The sequence below is a fragment of the Babylonia areolata genome, chromosome 22 (assembly GCF_041734735.1).
Source record: "Babylonia areolata isolate BAREFJ2019XMU chromosome 22, ASM4173473v1, whole genome shotgun sequence".
Lineage (NCBI taxonomy): Eukaryota > Metazoa > Mollusca > Gastropoda > Neogastropoda > Buccinidae > Babylonia > Babylonia areolata.
The window spans coordinates 25,261,807-25,279,674 of record NC_134897.1 but is presented as its reverse complement, the minus strand read 5'-3'; the positions used below and the strand labels follow the sequence as shown (position 1 = coordinate 25,279,674).

Here is a 17,868-nt window from a genome sequence, read left to right as displayed (position 1 = left end):
TGAGAGAGACAGACAGCAGAAGACAGACAGGCACAGACAGATAAAGATAGAGACAGAATGTGAGACACAGAGTCATACATACGGAAGCAAAGAGAGAGACAGAGACAGAACGACAGACAGGCAGACAGGAAGACAGAAAAGGAGGACAGAGAGACAGAGACCGACTAAGAAACAGAAAGACAGAGAGAGACAGAGATGGCCTAGAGGTAACGAGTCCGCCTAGGAAGCGAGAGAATCTGAATGCGCTGGTTCGAATCACGGCTCGACCGCCGATATTTTCTCCCCCTCCACGAGGCCTTGAGTGGTGGTCTGGACGCTAGTCATTCGGATGAGACGATAAACCGAGGTCCCGTGTGCAGCATGCACTTAGCGCACGTAAAAGAACCCACGGCAACAAAAGGGTTGTTCCTGGCAAAATTCTGTAGAAAAATCCACTTCAATTAGGAAAACAAATAAAACTGCACTCGGGGAAAAAAAAAGGGACGGGGGCGCTGTTGTGTAGCGAAAAATCCACTTCGATAGGAAAAACAAATAAAACTGCACGCAGGAAAAAAAAAAAATGGGTGGTGCTGTAGCGTAGCGACGCGCTCTCCCTGGGGAGAGCAGCCCGAATTTCACACAGAGAAATCTGTTGTGATAAAAAGAAATACAAATACAAAAGAGACATACACATACTGACAGACAGACTTGACAGACTGGAAGGCAGGTGGACAGGCAGACAGACAGACAAATAAATTATTATTTTCCAAGTATGTCGTATCAGAAAGATGTCATCTATCCATCCATCTCTAATTATCCATCCTTCAGTCAGTCATTGTCACCTTCCCTATGTGTATGCGCAGTTGACAGCTAATCCTTCCTTCCTTCCTTCGTTCCTTCCTTCGTTCCACCTTCGTTTGACTGCCACCCTTCCATCCATCCATTCAATCTTCCACTCATCCACTCATCCATCCACTCACCCACACCTTCATTCTCGGTGCAGGCGGAGTTGACATCCATCCATCCACCCACCCATCCATCCACCCCTTCATTCTCACCTGTCCCCAGGTGTAGTAAGAGCTGACCTCCATCCATCCATTCATCCACCCCCTCCCCTACATTCTCACCTGAACCAGGTGTAGACGGAGTTGACCTCCATCCATTCATCCATCTATTCATCTACCCTCACCCTCCCCTACATTCTCACCTGTCCCCAGGCATAGGCGGAGTTGACCTCCATCCATCCATCCACTCCTTCATTCTCACCTGTCCCCAGGTGTAGGAAGAGTTGTCACCCATCCACCCTCCCCCTCCTCTTCATTCTCACCTGTCCACAGGTGTAGGAAGAGTTGTCACCCATCCACCCTCCCCCTCCCCTTCATTCTAACCTGTCCCCAGGTGTAGGAAGAGTTGTCACCCATCCACCCTCCCCCTCCCCTTCATTCTAACCTGTCCCCAGGTGTAGGAAGAGTTGCCACCCCATCTACCCATCCACCCTCCCCTTCATTCTCACCTGTCCCCAGGTGTAGGAAGAGTTGTCACCCATCCACCCAACCCTTCATTCTCACCTGTCCCCAGGAGTAGGAAGAGTTGTCACCCCATCCACCCATCCACCCAACCCTTCATTCTCACCTGTCCCCAGGTGTAGGAAGAGTTGTCACCCATCCACCCAACCCTTCATTCTCACCTGTCCCCAGGTGTAGGAAGAGTTGTCACCCATCCACCCAACCCTTCATTCTCACCTGTCCCCAGGTGTAGGCGGAATTGACCTGCCGACAGACGACAGCGGTGTCCTTGGCGTCCCACCTGTTGCCGCACACAGTGCCCCACGTCTCGTTGCTGAACCTCCTCACCTCCACCCTCCCCTCCCCGTTCTTCGAGCCCCCGGCCAGCCGTAGCTGAAGATCTGCCAGGTAAAATAATGATCATTATTATCATCATCAGTAGTGCAAGTAGTCGTCGTTGTCGTAGGAGTCGTAGGCGTAGAAGTAGTAGTAGTAGTAGTAATAGTAGTTCGAAGAGGAAGAGAAGGAGGAGGAGTAGGCGTAGTAGTAGTAGTAGTAGTAGTAGTAGTAGTAGTATCATTGTTACTACTGTTATTATCATCATCATCATCATCGTCGTCGTCGTGATTATTATTATTATTATTATTATTATTATTCTATTTACACATAACTGTGCAATTCACAATGAGTTTAACACCATTGTGAAGTTTACCGATGATACTGCTTTAGAAGGGCTGATTACGAACAGTGATAAGTCAAAATATAGGGATGAAGTACTAGAACTTGTCAGCTGGTGTGATAAAAAAAACACAAAAAAAAACAAATGAGAACTCAACGTATCAAAAACAAAAGAATTAATTTCAGATTTCAGGTAGACCAAATCTGACCCCTTACCACCCCGGGACACTTGGTAATAAAGACCTATTCTATTCTACTACTTCTTATTAGTTTTATTATTAGTATTATTATTATTATTATTATTATCATTAATAGCATCAACATCATCATCATCATTATTATCATTATCAGTGTCATTATCATCTATCATCATCATTATTACAATTATTATTATCATAATTATGTGTATGTGTGTGTGTTGGGGGGGTGGGGGTGGAGTGGGGGGTGGAGGGTCGGAGTTGTTTGGGGGTGGGGGTGGGGGTGAATATGAATGTGTCAGTTTTCTTTTTTTCTGAGCGGAAACAAGTGTTCATGTGTTAAAAACAGTGCTTGGTCTTTGGCGTGATTGCAAATGGTCTTCCGAGTTTACAAAAGTGTATGTTCACATGTTTGTTGAAATAGTAGGTTTTAAAGCATACCTAACGTAGCTGCAATTTTTTTTAATCATTTCTAATAACTTGGCATCCGATACATCATTCATCCGACCAGAAATTACCCTTCTTTATGTACATTAGACAAGGTGGAGTTAGTGGCTCACGGGATTTTTGTTTTGTTATGTTATTTCCCCGATGTCGTCCGGATATGTATGTGAGTGAGTGAGTGAGTGAGTGAGTGTGTGTGTGTGCGTGCGTGCGTGTGTGTGTGCGTTTGTGTGTGTGTGTGTGTGTGTGTGTGTGTGTGTGTGTGTGTGTGTGCGTGCGTGTATGCACTCGCTCGCGCGCCTGGTGCATGCATGCGAGCATATGTGTGTGTTTTGCGGGGAGGAGCTGTCGAGAGGATGATCATTCAGGATATCGTATGTTATGTACCAAAAAAAAAAAAAAAAAAAAAAAAAAGAAAGAGGGATGACTGGGTACAGTGGTGGCTGTAGATTCAAATTTTCATTGGTCCGCGTGAAAGAGGGAGATGGGTTAACAGGCTTTTTTTGTGTGTTGCGGTTGGTTGTGTCAGATGTTTTTGTGTTTGTTTGGTTAGTTGTTTTTGAACAACAACAACAACAACAACAACTTCGTTCAGTTTCATTACTAAACTCAAACACTGAGCAGTCACCTGACAATGCTGAATCAGAAGCTTGACTCAACATGTACAGCTTGACAGGTTCATCACTGCATTATTGTCATCGCTATTTACCACTCGATTCTTTCGATGTGTGCTTTCGTATTAAGGTCACCTCTTTTTCACTGGCTTTGTATGCAAAATTGAAAGACTAGTGCGGAACGTTCGCTTGTTCAGGGGGGCGTATATTTTTAATGAATATATTTTCCATTGTGCTAAAAATTCTATTTACCCTGCAGGTGAAATTCCAAACTGTGTACGCGCGCGCGTGTGTGTGTGTGTGCGTGCGTGTGTGCGTGCGCGTGCGTGCGCGTGCGTGTCTGAATCTGTGTCTGTCTCTGTGTCTGTCTCTGTGTGTCCCTGTTTTCTCTGTCTCAATCTCTATGAAACATTAATCCTCTCTCTCTCTGTGTCTCTCTCTCCCTCTCTATATCTCTATATGTGTGTGTGCGTACGAGCGTGCGTGTATGTGTGTGTGTGTGTGTGCGTGCGTACGCGTATGTGTATGTGCACGCGTATGTGTGTATGTGCGCGCGCGTGCAATATCACCTAACAATACCCCCCAAATTGCCATAAAACAACAACAAACAAACTCCGGCACCACAACGCCCACAACAAATCACACACAAAATGGACCCAATGACGAAATCACCGAGGTGGACGGACGGGTAATCCCCCTTGTCGGCCCCGTGACCAGGACGGAATCTTCACGTGCAGAACGTTGCGCACGCACGAACCGACAGGGCCGCTGATTGGACCGTTAGATAGCCAGCCGGAAATGATCGTGCCTGGCGTGCTTTAATTAACGACCAGTCATTTTGTGCGCCCTGATTACTACCTTGTTATCGCCGCTCGGTTGCCAGATTTCACATGCATGCAATGTGTTTGGGAATGGTTGGAGTGGGAGTAGGGAGAGGATTGGTGTTGGAGCGGAGGGATGGATGTATGTATGTGCTGTTAGGAGTGGTTTTGTGTGGTGTGATGTGGGGCGTGTTGGATCATGTTTCACGTAATCTTTGAGTGTGTGATCTTGGTGTGGGATGGAGGTGGGGGTGGGAAGGTGGTGGTGGTTGTATGTGTGTGTTGTTGGGGTGTGTGTGTGATATGGAGCACGTTTTTTTGTTGTTGTTTTTTTTAAAGATAATGTGCGTGCGGCCTTTCGCGTTATTTCAGGTGACGCTTGCGAAGTGGATAAATTTCGTGCAATGTCCCGTCACATATACTGGTTGTTGCAGACATTTTCATAAGGCATTGGTTTTCACAGTCGGATATTATCGTTCACTGTAGCAGGAACTCGTAAATATACAAGAAGAAGAAAACAAAAGAAAGAGCTTAACACTGAGGCTAACAACTGGAAAGCATCGCACACATACACAGCTCGAAGAAAGAAAAATAACCAACACAAAAGTGTTAACCGCAAGATTCTGCCAAGAACCACAAAGTCACCATGAAATGAACAATAGAAAGTTCAGGATTGCCAGGTCCAGTCCATACATCCACCAACGCCCATCCATCAAGTAAAAAATGTGATGTATCTAGTTTTTTAACTCTGTGTGTGTGTGTGTGTGTGTGTGTGTGTGTGTGTGTGTGTGTGTGCGTGCGTGTATGCACTCGCTCGCGCGCCTGGTGCATGCATGCGAGCATATGTGTGTGTTTTGCGGGGAGGAGCTGTCGAGAGGATGATCATTCAGGATATCGTATGTTATGTACCAAAAAAAAAAAAAAAAAAAAAAGAAAAGAAAGAGGGATGACTGGGTACAGTGGTGGCTGTAGATTCAAATTTTCATTGGTCCGCGTGAAAGAGGGAGATGGGTTAACAGGCTTTTTTTGTGTGTTGCGGTTGGTTGTGTCAGATGTTTTTGTGTTTGTTTGGTTAGTTGTTTTTGAACAACAACAACAACAACAACAACTTCGTTCAGTTTCATTACTAAACTCAAACACTGAGCAGTCACCTGACAATGCTGAATCAGAAGCTTGACTCAACATGTACAGCTTGACAGGTTCATCACTGCATTATTGTCATCGCTATTTACCACTCGATTCTTTCGATGTGTGCTTTCGTATTAAGGTCACCTCTTTTTCACTGGCTTTGTATGCAAAATTGAAAGACTAGTGCGGAACGTTCGCTTGTTCAGGGGGGCGTATATTTTTAATGAATATATTTTCCATTGTGCTAAAAATTCTATTTACCCTGCAGGTGAAATTCCAAACTGTGTACGCGCGCGCGTGTGTGTGTGTGTGCGTGCGTGTGTGCGTGCGCGTGCGTGCGCGTGCGTGTCTGAATCTGTGTCTGTCTCTGTGTCTGTCTCTGTGTGTCCCTGTTTTCTCTGTCTCAATCTCCATGAAACATTAATCCTCTCTCTCTCTGTGTCTCTCTCTCCCTCTCTATATCTCTATATGTGTGTGTGCGTACGAGCGTGCGTGTATGTGTGTGTGTGTGTGTGCGTGCGTACGCGTATGTGTATGTGCACGCGTATGTGTGTATGTGCGCGCGCGTGCAATATCACCTAACAATACCCCCCAAATTGCCATAAAACAACAACAAACAAACTCCGGCACCACAACGCCCACAACAAATCACACACAAAATGGACCCAATGACGAAATCACCGAGGTGGACGGACGGGTAATCCCCCTTGTCGGCCCCGTGACCAGGACGGAATCTTCACGTGCAGAACGTTGCGCACGCACGAACCGACAGGGCCGCTGATTGGACCGTTAGATAGCCAGCCGGAAATGATCGTGCCTGGCGTGCTTTAATTAACGACCAGTCATTTTGTGCGCCCTGATTACTACCTTGTTATCGCCGCTCGGTTGCCAGATTTCACATGCATGCAATGTGTTTGGGAATGGTTGGAGTGGGAGTAGGGAGAGGATTGGTGTTGGAGCGGAGGGATGGATGTATGTATGTGCTGTTAGGAGTGGTTTTGTGTGGTGTGATGTGGGGCGTGTTGGATCATGTTTCACGTAATCTTTGAGTGTGTGATCTTGGTGTGGGATGGAGGTGGGGGTGGGAAGGTGGTGGTGGTTGTATGTGTGTGTTGTTGGGGTGTGTGTGTGATATGGAGCACGTTTTTTTGTTGTTGTTTTTTTTAAAGATAATGTGCGTGCGGCCTTTCGCGTTATTTCAGGTGACGCTTGCGAAGTGGATAAATTTCGTGCAATGTCCCGTCACATATACTGGTTGTTGCAGACATTTTCGTAAGGCATTGGTTTTCACAGTTGGATATTATCGTTCACTGTAGCAGGAACTCGTAAATATACAAGAAGAAGAAAACAAAAGAAAGAGCTTAACACTGAGGCTAACAACTGGAAAGCATCGCACACATACACAGCTCGAAGAAAGAAAAATAACCAACACAAAAGTGTTAACCGCAAGATTCTGCCAAGAACCACAAAGTCACCATGAAATGAACAATAGAAAGTTCAGGATTGCCAGGTCCAGTCCATACATCCACCAACGCCCATCCATCAAGTAAAAAATGTGATGTATCTAGTTTTTTAACTCTGTGTGTGTGTGTGTGTGTGTGTGTGTGTGTAGGTATGTGTGAGTGCTTGAAATTTTACGATGCGTATGTATTTGCCCTACATCTATAAAGTGCTACTCGACAAGGTGGAGAGGAAGAAGACGAATCAACAATGTTTCTGTCTGTCTGCTTGCCTGTCTGCCTGTCTGCATACCTACCTGCCTGTCTGTGTGCCTACCTGTCTATCTGTCGAAGTGTAAACCTGGAAGCTGTAGTTTTCCAGCAGAGAGCAGCGTGTGAATCACATTCTCTTATGGCGCACAAGTGAACACTAACTGCAGTATGAACACATCTTACAATATATATCTGGTGTACGATAAGTCTTGCCTGGTGCACAAGCAAATGTTACGTGGTATACGAGTAAATCCTTAATGAAATAAATTAAATTTTTTTCGGGATAAGTAAATTTTCATTTCATATTAAATCTTACCAAGGGCAAGTAAACCTCACATGGTGCACGAATAGCTAAATCCTTAATGGAGCAAGTTATTTTTACCTGGATGAGTAAAATTTGCTTCATGTAAATCATGGTACACTGAGGAGTAAATCTTAACTGATGCAGATAAACACAAGCTGTGATGGAGCAACTGGTGCTTTGAGAAGACACTCGTAAGTTTGAAGTACGACAAATACTGTCTCTTGACGGTGCACATGTAAACGTTATCCAATACACCAGTACTACAAATCTGGTACACAAATCAGTTTTATTCAGTGTATAAGTGAGACTAAGATTTAGCTGAAGAACCAGAAAACCAACTGCCACACCGGTTAATGTTGCCTTCTGCTCGAGTACTTCTCGGCCTATATGGCCTCCACATATATATATATATATATATATATATATATATATATAATTTCAAATCTGACCCCTGCGTCTTTTCGGCTGCGTGCGCGCTGTCTGAAAACTAAATGACCGCCACTTGGGGCCACCTGTCGCTACAAATTTATGACAACGTTGTTGATCCTATTAGACGCTCGTGATCGCACTGAACAGCAACGCATCAACCTTACCACTGTTCGATTCGACAAGGTTCATGTTCACCACATACTTGGATGAAACCAAATCGCATATTACATCAAATTTCAACTGAATGTGATGATCACAGTTCGCCCGAAGGCAATGAAAAAAGAGCAGTGTATGAGTAGCGGCAAACTTCGTTGTGCGAAAGTAGTGAAGCGAGAAGTGTTTCGAAAGCAGAACGCAAAACAAAATGGCGGACGGGACCGAACGCAGGGCGAGCTGACTGAATTCTGATTGAACAAGAGAATGAACTGGGGCTTTACAACAGTGTACATTTGACTGAAAGCTGTTAAACTGAAATATTAAAAAGCTGTAAAAAAAAAGAACAACAACCCAAAAACCCCAGCAGATAACACTCTTGACAGAGCAGACGAAAGGAGGAACAGAGCCCAGTCAACAGGCAGACAAAAACAAGTCGGATTCCGAACCAGTTTTCCGAAGATGACGTCACTACTCAAAAAGCAACATCCGCTGTTTGCAGAGCCATACTGAAAGACTTTCATTTTACGACAGATCAGGCTTATCGGATGTGTGCGTCTTATACGAGTTCAAAATAACTTTTAAAAAATTATTTAAAAAAAACAAAAAAAAAAAACAAGTAGCGCCTTGTAGGCCGAAAAGTACGGTATGTTTTCTTGCAATGTGCCGAAGTAAACATAATTTGGTGCACAAAATAAAAATGATTTTGTGCACAAGTGAATTTTATCTTGTGCACAAGTGAATTTTACAAGTGCAAATCAGAATCAAAATCAGATTCACGTTAACATTACTATCTCAGTAAGAGTGTGAAGAAGAATGTGTTTTATACAAAAAATTACAAGCAGGACAGTAAAACGACACATATGATAAAAACACACAACAGTCATAGGAAAACAATGCCGATAACGACATGGCCTTTTCACTAACTAAAACAAGTGCACGCTCTCTCTCTCTCTCTCTCTCTCTCTCTCTCACACACACACACACACACACACACACACACACACACACACACACACGTACACGCACCTGCCTGTACGCACACATCAACGCACGCATTTTCGCATATGTACTTACAAAATGTATTAAACATAAAATATGAATAGATCTATCAATATAAAACAAAGTGTGTGTCGATTGTAGCAAAGTAAAACAACCATAACTGGAATATAAGTGAATCGTTATTGGTTCTCAAGTGAATATTATCTGGACCACATGTGAACTGTATCAGATGCGTATGCGAATCATAGTACCATAATTTGTACACGAGCCAAATAAATATGATGCGCGAATGAATTATACTGATGCACGAGTGAATCTTTATATTTGGTGCACGAGTGAATCTTAACCGGAACACACGTGAACTGTAAATTGCGTACTTGAGAATCATTAACTGTTTCGCTTTGTGAATCTTATCTAACACGTACATCAAAATCGTCTCAAAGTTGACAACCCCTTTAAAAATCAAACATCGAAAGAAACAAACACCAACGACCGAACAGAGAGGGTTGAACAGAAGAAAAACAACAAGAAACAAACAAACGAAAAGATGTACTATATCCTTCAATGTCCACCAGTAACATACAACTCGTCAGAAGACATCAGTCACGAAATTCATGTCCTGGTGCACTGATGTGACTGCACTGTGTGTGGCAATAACCCGAACAGGGCCCCACCATCGTGTACAGACGTACCTGTCACAAGGTAACACAACACTCTTGAACTGTATCTTTACGAGTTTGATGGTAAAAGCTGATGATGCCCTTAACAAAGCGGTATGACTTGTTTTCAAGAGACGTACACTGAAGACATCTTAAGTCTGTATAAGAAGGTTAAAGTGTGTTTTGAAATAGATATTTAAAGAAATTCATAAATGGGAACGAGGGTGAATTGAATGTGTGTGTGTGTGTGTGTGTGTGTGTGTGTGTGTGTGTGTGTGTGTGTGTGTGTGTGTGTGTGTGTGTGTGTGTGAATATGTGTGCATGCGTGCGTGTATATATGAGTGTATATGCATGTATGTGTGCGTGTGTTCGTACAACCAATATGTGAGAGTGGAAAAGAAAGGTTTTGAGATAATATATATATATATATGAGAGAGAGAGAGACAGACAGACAGACAGACAGACAGAGACAGAGACAGAGAGAGGCGGATACGGATACTAATACTGACACAGATAATTTATTAAAGTATAAAACCATTGTACCTCCTGAAGGGTTGTAAGCAGTTTATCATATGAAAACACCAAGTAATACCCGGACGTATCAAGAAGCAAACTTACTTCAGTGTTTTAAGACACCAGGGTTGACAGCAGTTTGAACGCTTTAAACAGACTGGCAAATTGCACATGGTCTGTTCATGTCTGGGAGCCACTGATCTAAGCTGACTTGGAAATGTATAGAATTCGTGTGTCATATACTTTGTTTTCAAATCATGCAGGATAAGGCAACTTTGGACAACATGTATTTCATTCTTTCTCCTTAATGCTCCTTACACACATGGTTAGCTGCATTACTTGCTCTTTATCGGTAATAGTGCACTCCAATGTCAAAAATACCAAGTATGAATCTTGCCTTTGAATACTTTAAGTGCCGATCTATGTTTAAAAGTAAATGTGCTTTCACATCTCGTACAACGCAGAAAGTTCTGTAAACATTAAATCTCTCACATATGAAAATCACATTCTTGCCATCTGCATAAGTTACCCTTGTTTTAGAACGATCTGAGAAATTCGTCAATAGCTCATTTGTTTAACTAAACATAACCAAATCCAAACATGTACAACTGCAGCGGATACGTCTTCCTGGCCGAGAAAAGTTCGATATGATTTGCGAGTTAAACTAGACTCAAGCATTCTCAATAATCTTAGCCAGTAAATAATACATCTTGTGCACGGATTTATATAGATAGGTACTTTCCTGTTTCTCCATATACAAAATCGTTAGGTGTTGGCATTTCTACTTTTAGAAGTCTCCAGAGAGCTAATGAATTTTTTTAACAAAGAAATGCTGCATTGTCTACGCTCCATATCTCAGCACATTGAAACATGGGTTGAATTTGTGAATCCAATAACTTTTGAAGAGTGTTCAGAGACTCATTTTCAGCTTGTGTCATTTCTATAGAATATACAAAAAAGCGTTTTCGGCTCTACTGCCTTGGTCACAACATACTGCCACAAAACTTAGTCTTGTAAAAATAATGAATCCCTACTGTTTGTATGCATTCACAACAGGCATAGCCACTCTATAATAAATTCGCCTTTTTCTGGCAGCTAAGTAACCCCCCTTTCCAAATACAAATAACGTTACTTTTATCTGTATTTACTATTAGTATTATACATAACGAAAAACTGCTCGTGACAAATTATTCAGCTGCGTTTGTAAACACGCAACGGTTTCTGACAAAAAAGCAAAATCGTCAGCCAGTAATAATGAAAACTCTTAGTCATGTGTGAATGTTGATCCATGCCTCCGCTCTCCAGTAATTCCTATTGCCAACCCGTTGATGAAAAAAAGAAAATACAGGACTATGGGCATCTCCTTGTTTCACGCCTCGGGTACGGAATTTGCAATCTGTCACTTTAGCACTACATCTTTGTCTTTGACATGCTATGACTACACCTTTAAAGGTCACCTTTGACGCCATTCTTCCAAAGTATAGGCCACAGTAAAATTTTTATCGACAGAATCGTAAGTCTCTTAAAAATCAGTGTATGCTACTTACACACACACACACACACACACACACACACAACACCACACACACACACGAACACTCCAACCCCCACCACACACACACACACACACACACACACGTGAGGGCGGGGGTGGGGGGGAGAAAACACTCCAGTGCAAAACAGACACAGCGACACAAGACAGATGGAAAAAATGGCAGATAGAGAAACAGAGGAAGTGACAGAGAGACAGCGATTGAAAGACAGTGTAAAGACATCCATTCATACCCGTTCAGATATAGACAGAAAAGTTAACATATCACTCCTCTCAGTCAGCCATGTTCACGTGCATAATAACACAGGAGACGGATATCTTTGCAAATATTTACACACACACACACACACACACACACACACACACACACACAAACCAGCTGTATTTGAAAAAAATCACACATTCACTCATACTAAATCATGGTCGAAGGGCAACAACACACATCACACTGCACAACACAACGGTAATACTCATGTCCAAGAGTCCGTTTCACTCCAGTCCTAGGTCCAAAACACAGGCTGCTCCTCAGCGCCTTCTCCACAGCTTGGCTACCCTCCACGGTGGCGCCATCAACGGTTACTGCTGCTCCTGCTGCTGCTGCTGCTGCGGCTGGGTCTCGGCCCAGCGCCAACCCACAAGCTCTTTAAACCAAACAAAAATACTTTGTCCATCTTTGCTAATGTACGTGTATTGGCTTGTCTCCGTATTGTCTTGTCTTGTTCGTTAGTCCCGTCAGTCACATGTGTGAGTGGGTGCGTGCGTGCCCTGTACAATTTTACTATCTCTCCTAGGTTCAGTCACGCATCATTCTCAACATTAATTTGCCAATTATAGATACAATTCCTTAGCTATCATCTTCGTAATAGTAATATCTTTCAGCCTCTTTCTGTCTTTTCAATCCAATCATATGTTTACCAAATAAGCGTCAGTAATTACATGTTACAAATTTATATTCCATGATTCCAACATTAAGAAGAAAGTCTCAGTGGAAATCATTCTAATAATGAAACAAAGATTAAGTCAAATCAAGTGTGAGCAAAACAATATTCTTTTCTCCCTGTCACATTGGCAGTGATATTATAAACATTCTGACAAAAAGGAATCTTACTGCGAACTTTAGAAACAGTGTGATATTAAAATAAGAATTCTTTTAAAGACCATAAAGCAAAACGACCATCAAATGCACATACAAATACACTTATCCAAATTACTCCATCGACCTATAACAATGAATTAAAATAAACACCAGAAATATTCTAAGTTTTTTTTCCCCACTCTCACCTGAGCACTAGGGTCACAGATCCAAAGTTCTCTGTGGCTGTAAGCCGAACGGCCGTACAGGTACGACGACAAACAAGTTGTGTCAGAGAGCATGCATCTACATGAGCTCTCATAATAATAAGAAAAATACATTCATTGAGTGCCTCGTGCAATCACACATATATCAAAATTGCCTCTCTCCACAAAGTATTATGCCACACGAAAAAAACGTCTGCTTCGATGTGATGACTTTCATCAGAGAGAGAGACAGACAGACAGAGACAGAGACAGAGATGGAGACAGAGAGAGAGCGGGGAAGGAGAAAGCCACAGTCTACTTGAAGGTGTACGTACGATCGTACGTACGTATGTATGTATGTATGTATGTATGTATGCTGTTTTAATTTTGTTGGTTTTTTTTTCCAGATACGGTGTGCATGTCCGCACGCTGACAAACTGATTATATATTCTGCAACATTTTTATCTATTTACTTATTCATTTCATTTCATCTTTATTCATTTCCACTTAAGGCCTGACTAAGCGCTTTGGGTCACGCTGCTGGTCAGGCATCTGTTCAGCAAATATGTTGAAGTAGCGTAGATGGATTTGTCGGAACGCAATGACGCCTTCTTGGATCTTCGGATCCACTCTGTTTACGTACACCCAGATCCAGATCAAATTCCCGACTGTTGGCCGCCGTTCTTTCTCTGTCTCTGGACCTTGCAAATGAAATGAACCTTCTCTTTCGCTTCGTCAAGTCTCCACACTCAGCTCTTTCAAGTCTGGCCTTAAAACCTACCTCTTCCCAAAATAGCCTCCCTTCCCTGCCTCTTGCTTGTCTTCAGTTTCTCCAGTTTTGAGTTATGCATGCGAGTGAATGACTGGTGCGAAAGAGCTTTGATTTGTCTATACACAAGATTCAGCGCTATATAAATACCATTATTATTATTACTATTATTATGATTATTACTGAGCAGCTGAATTGAACTGAACACTGCAACACTTTTTCAGCCAAACGTTCACCCAACCTGCACACAAACCGAGAGCTGCAGGCCAAGCCCTAAGAGCTCGTTGATTGAATCAGTTTTTATCTCACGGAGAACGAGTCCGTTGTGAAAGCTGCTACTAATGTTGCAGACAGAATAGAATAGAAGAATAGAATAGAATATGTCTTTATTACCGAGTGTACCGGGGTCACAAGGAATATTGGGTGGAGGGGGCGGGGGGGTTAGTACATAACAAGGTACGAACATAAATCGAAAATCATACACAAACACAGATACAGTAGAAATTAGGATTCAAGCCAGTGTATATTAATATAAAAACTTGTGCATACTCACACATGCACGCACTGCACACACACACACACACACACACACACACACACGCACGCACGCGTGCGCACACACACATACACACGCGCGCGCGCGCGCGCGCGCGCGCGCGTTTGAACAGAAGCCGCATATTACATGTGGATGGGGCTGATGACTAGATCTTCAGGTAGATGGTTGCAGATGTCATGACGAGCACACACACATAGAAATAAAACTCACCACCAACGGCCACCTGGTGTGAGGGAACCACCGCCACCACCAGCACCACAGTCACCGCCAGCAGGGAGGATGACCACCACATCCCCGAACCAAGAGTCATCTCTGTGGACCTCCAAAGCCTGGTGACGCCTTGTGTCCACTTCTCCTGCCAGCTGTTGCCTCGAGGACGGTGGAATAGAAGACACAACGACACACACACGCGTATATATATATATATATACACACACACAGCGTCTCTGTATTCCCTCGAAGAGGAGAGAGAGAGCAACCAACACAAAAGGATACGTTAACGACCACGGCAGAGAGCTTTATAAGGTGCGTAAAAGAATGCAGAATCATTCCACACAAAACAATAAACGTGTCGAAAGTTTTTATACCGACAGTACTCCCCGCCACCACCACCCACACTAACCCTGACACCCCCCCACCCCCCCCCCCCCGCCATCCCAGCCCCACTCCTTAGCTCCACCCCCCCCTCTCCCTCCACACCCCGCCTCATAGCCCCAACCGCCCAACAACTCAGCCCCCACATCTCACCCCCCCCCCCCCCCCCCCGCCCCCAATCTCCATCCTCACCCCATGTCTCCTGTTACAACAGTGACGAAAAGTGAGAGATTGGGACGCACCGTTACGTACCTTGCCGCAGAATTAACCACGGGACAAAACGGCTTGTTGTCAGACATCGAGGTAGTCCGCATGGGGGCTCATTAGCAATGGAAATGAAGGGGGCGGATTCCCAGGCTGAAACTCTAGGCCGACGATCACTCTCGCTTCTCCCTTTCTAACTTACTTAGCTTTCCAAAACACGTCGACAACTGATCATTTGTTCGCTGTTTGTCTATTGTGTGTCATATTCTTTTTTAAGTTTTGAATTTCAAGTTTTATGAAACATGGGGTGGGTTACTATTCTCAATTGGAGCGTGGGGTGGGGCGTGGGGGTGGGTTACAATATCACACAGAGTATCAAACATGACCAACTCCTGAGCATATGGAAACAGCAAAAGTCAGAAAAAAAGTTGTACAACAAGATTTCCCAATACAGGACTAAATAACTGTAAGACTGGAGTGGCCTGCTACATGGAGAACGATGTATTATGATCGGCTGTGTAGTTCCAAATATTTTGTAACCATCCCGACACTCGAACGTTCCTGAATCCATTGCTGACATGACATAGATATGGTTAAAAAAAAGAAAAAAAAAGAAAGAAAGAATAGAAACTACTATCATTTCTACTTCAACAGGTGCTCTTCATATGTGTTCTTCATAAACGACACTACCACTGCTGCAGTTTCAGTTTCAGCTTCACTTTCTCAAGGAGGTGTCACTGAGTTCAGACAAATCCATATATGCTACACCGCATTTGCTAGTAAGATGCCTAACCAGCAGCATAACCCAACGCGCTTAGTCAGGCCTTGAGTTGCATGCACATATATTTTGTGTACATATTAGAGTGGATTTCTTCTACAGGAATTTGTCATAAGACAGCACTCTCGTGCTTCTTTCTCAGTGCGCCAAGTGCGTGCCACACTCGGGACCTCGGTTTATCGTCTCATCCGAATGACTAGACGCTGTTCGATTTTCCAGTCAAACTTGGGAGAAAGGGCGAGAGCGAGATTGGAACCCAGACTCCCACGGAATCTGGATTGAAGGACGAACGTCTTAACTATTCTGCCACCTTCCTCCGCTGCTGTTGCTACTTACTACTACTACTGCTACTACTACTACTACTACTACTGCTACTGCTACAACAACAACAACTACTACTACTACTGCTACTACTACTGCTACTACTACTGCAACAACAACAACAACAACTACTACTACTACTACTACTACTACCACATAGCTATGGCCAGTTTATTGCTCTTTAATGCAGAGAAAAATCAAAAGACTGAGGCGTGCCACTCACTTTCCGCAGGCTTGCTGGAAAGAAAATGATGCAAAGGCCTTGTGACTGGTTGTTTCGCGCAAAGACACACAAACTGGAGACTCGAAAGCTCCTGAAGCCATAACTGACATCGCATCGATGTTGAAAAGAGAGAGAGAGAGACAGACAGACAGACAGACAGACAGACAGAGAGAGTGGCACTGCCACCACAACTATTGATGCTATAATTTCTACTGCTACCATTGCCGTTGCTCCTGCTCCTGTTGGTGCTACTGCTAAGAATACTATGGTCTAATTAAATGATACTACAACAACTACTACTACTACCACGTCCTAATATCACGTGTAGACCAAAAAAAGGACTTTGAACGATACTACTACTGATACTTCTACTATTATTTCGACGACGATGACAACAACGACCTCCAGTAATACAAACGTGAAAACGTTAATTCAATCAATCTGCTACTGATACGGCTGTAAACCTGTTAACCCTTTGACTGCTAAACCTTGATTAATTGAGATCATGAGAGTGTCATGAATCTGAAGTAATTACCGTTTTGTGTACTTTGGAAGGTACAAAATTTAATACGCATTCCCAAGAAAAGGATGTCCAGACAAAGACTGCTGACTGGACATCCTGACATGTAAGCTTCAATAATATGATGAGCTGAAATCCTTTCACTGACGAACATGTTTGTCATCGAGTGGTCGCCTCGATTCGCCGATCCCTGTTTCGCTTATTCCTAATTCGCCGTTCACTAAATTGGCGATCCTAATTCGCATATTCCCAGTTTTTCTATGCGTTCACTTGATCCGTGTGCATGTGTGTATGCTCGCGCGTTTTTTTGTGCGTTAAAAAACATCCAAAAAGCTCACTCTTTCATTATCGACCCGTTCTCACGTTTCTTTGTGTCGAAAATGATTTAAACAGCAGAATGTTTCCGGCTTTAGACACTGATAAAGCTTTATCTTGAAATGATTTGCGTTATAGCCCGGAAGCCACTTCCGTTGAAACACTTTTAATACATTTCACCCTGTCTAAAGACCTCTAGAGATTGCAAATATGTGTCAGAATGAGAGAGAGAGAGAGAGAGAGAGAGAGAGAATGAATGACTGACTGAATGAATGTTTTATTGCATTCAGGCCATAGGCATCATTGCATTTGGATGCTGGGAAGGGGGACGTGCTGACAATAGCATTCCCTTGACATTTGTATGAATATTAGAAATTATCCAATACTCTGAAGCTGCATGTAACAACAACGATTTTGTACAGGATTGGTATAAATATATCCTGTAATGTCAGATATATATTCACCATTTTACTAAAATGGATTTTTATACGACATTTACTATCACACACGTATCTAGAAATGTTCTTCTTCATTGATTAGTTATCGCTTCTTGTCTGCGCTTAATTGAATGAAAAATATATTTTGCTACAGAACGAGATCGATGTTTATCTACACCGTCC

General features: G+C 43.1%; 1 protein-coding gene across 1 annotated transcript in view; it reads right to left on the bottom strand.

Annotated features, from left to right (window-relative positions):
• Positions 1–14,851, bottom strand: part of LOC143297444 (scavenger receptor cysteine-rich domain-containing protein DMBT1-like) — an 80,746-nt gene extending 65,895 nt beyond the window's left edge. The window contains exons 1-2 of the mRNA XM_076609815.1: positions 14,504–14,851; positions 1,722–1,885 (exon numbers count right to left, since the gene is read on the bottom strand). Of these exons, the coding sequence (XP_076465930.1) occupies positions 1,722–1,885; positions 14,504–14,603 (264 nt within the window). The 5' untranslated portion in view covers positions 14,604–14,851. The remainder of the gene's footprint in view (positions 1–1,721; positions 1,886–14,503) is intronic.
• Between the last annotated feature and the right edge of the window lie 3,017 nt (positions 14,852–17,868).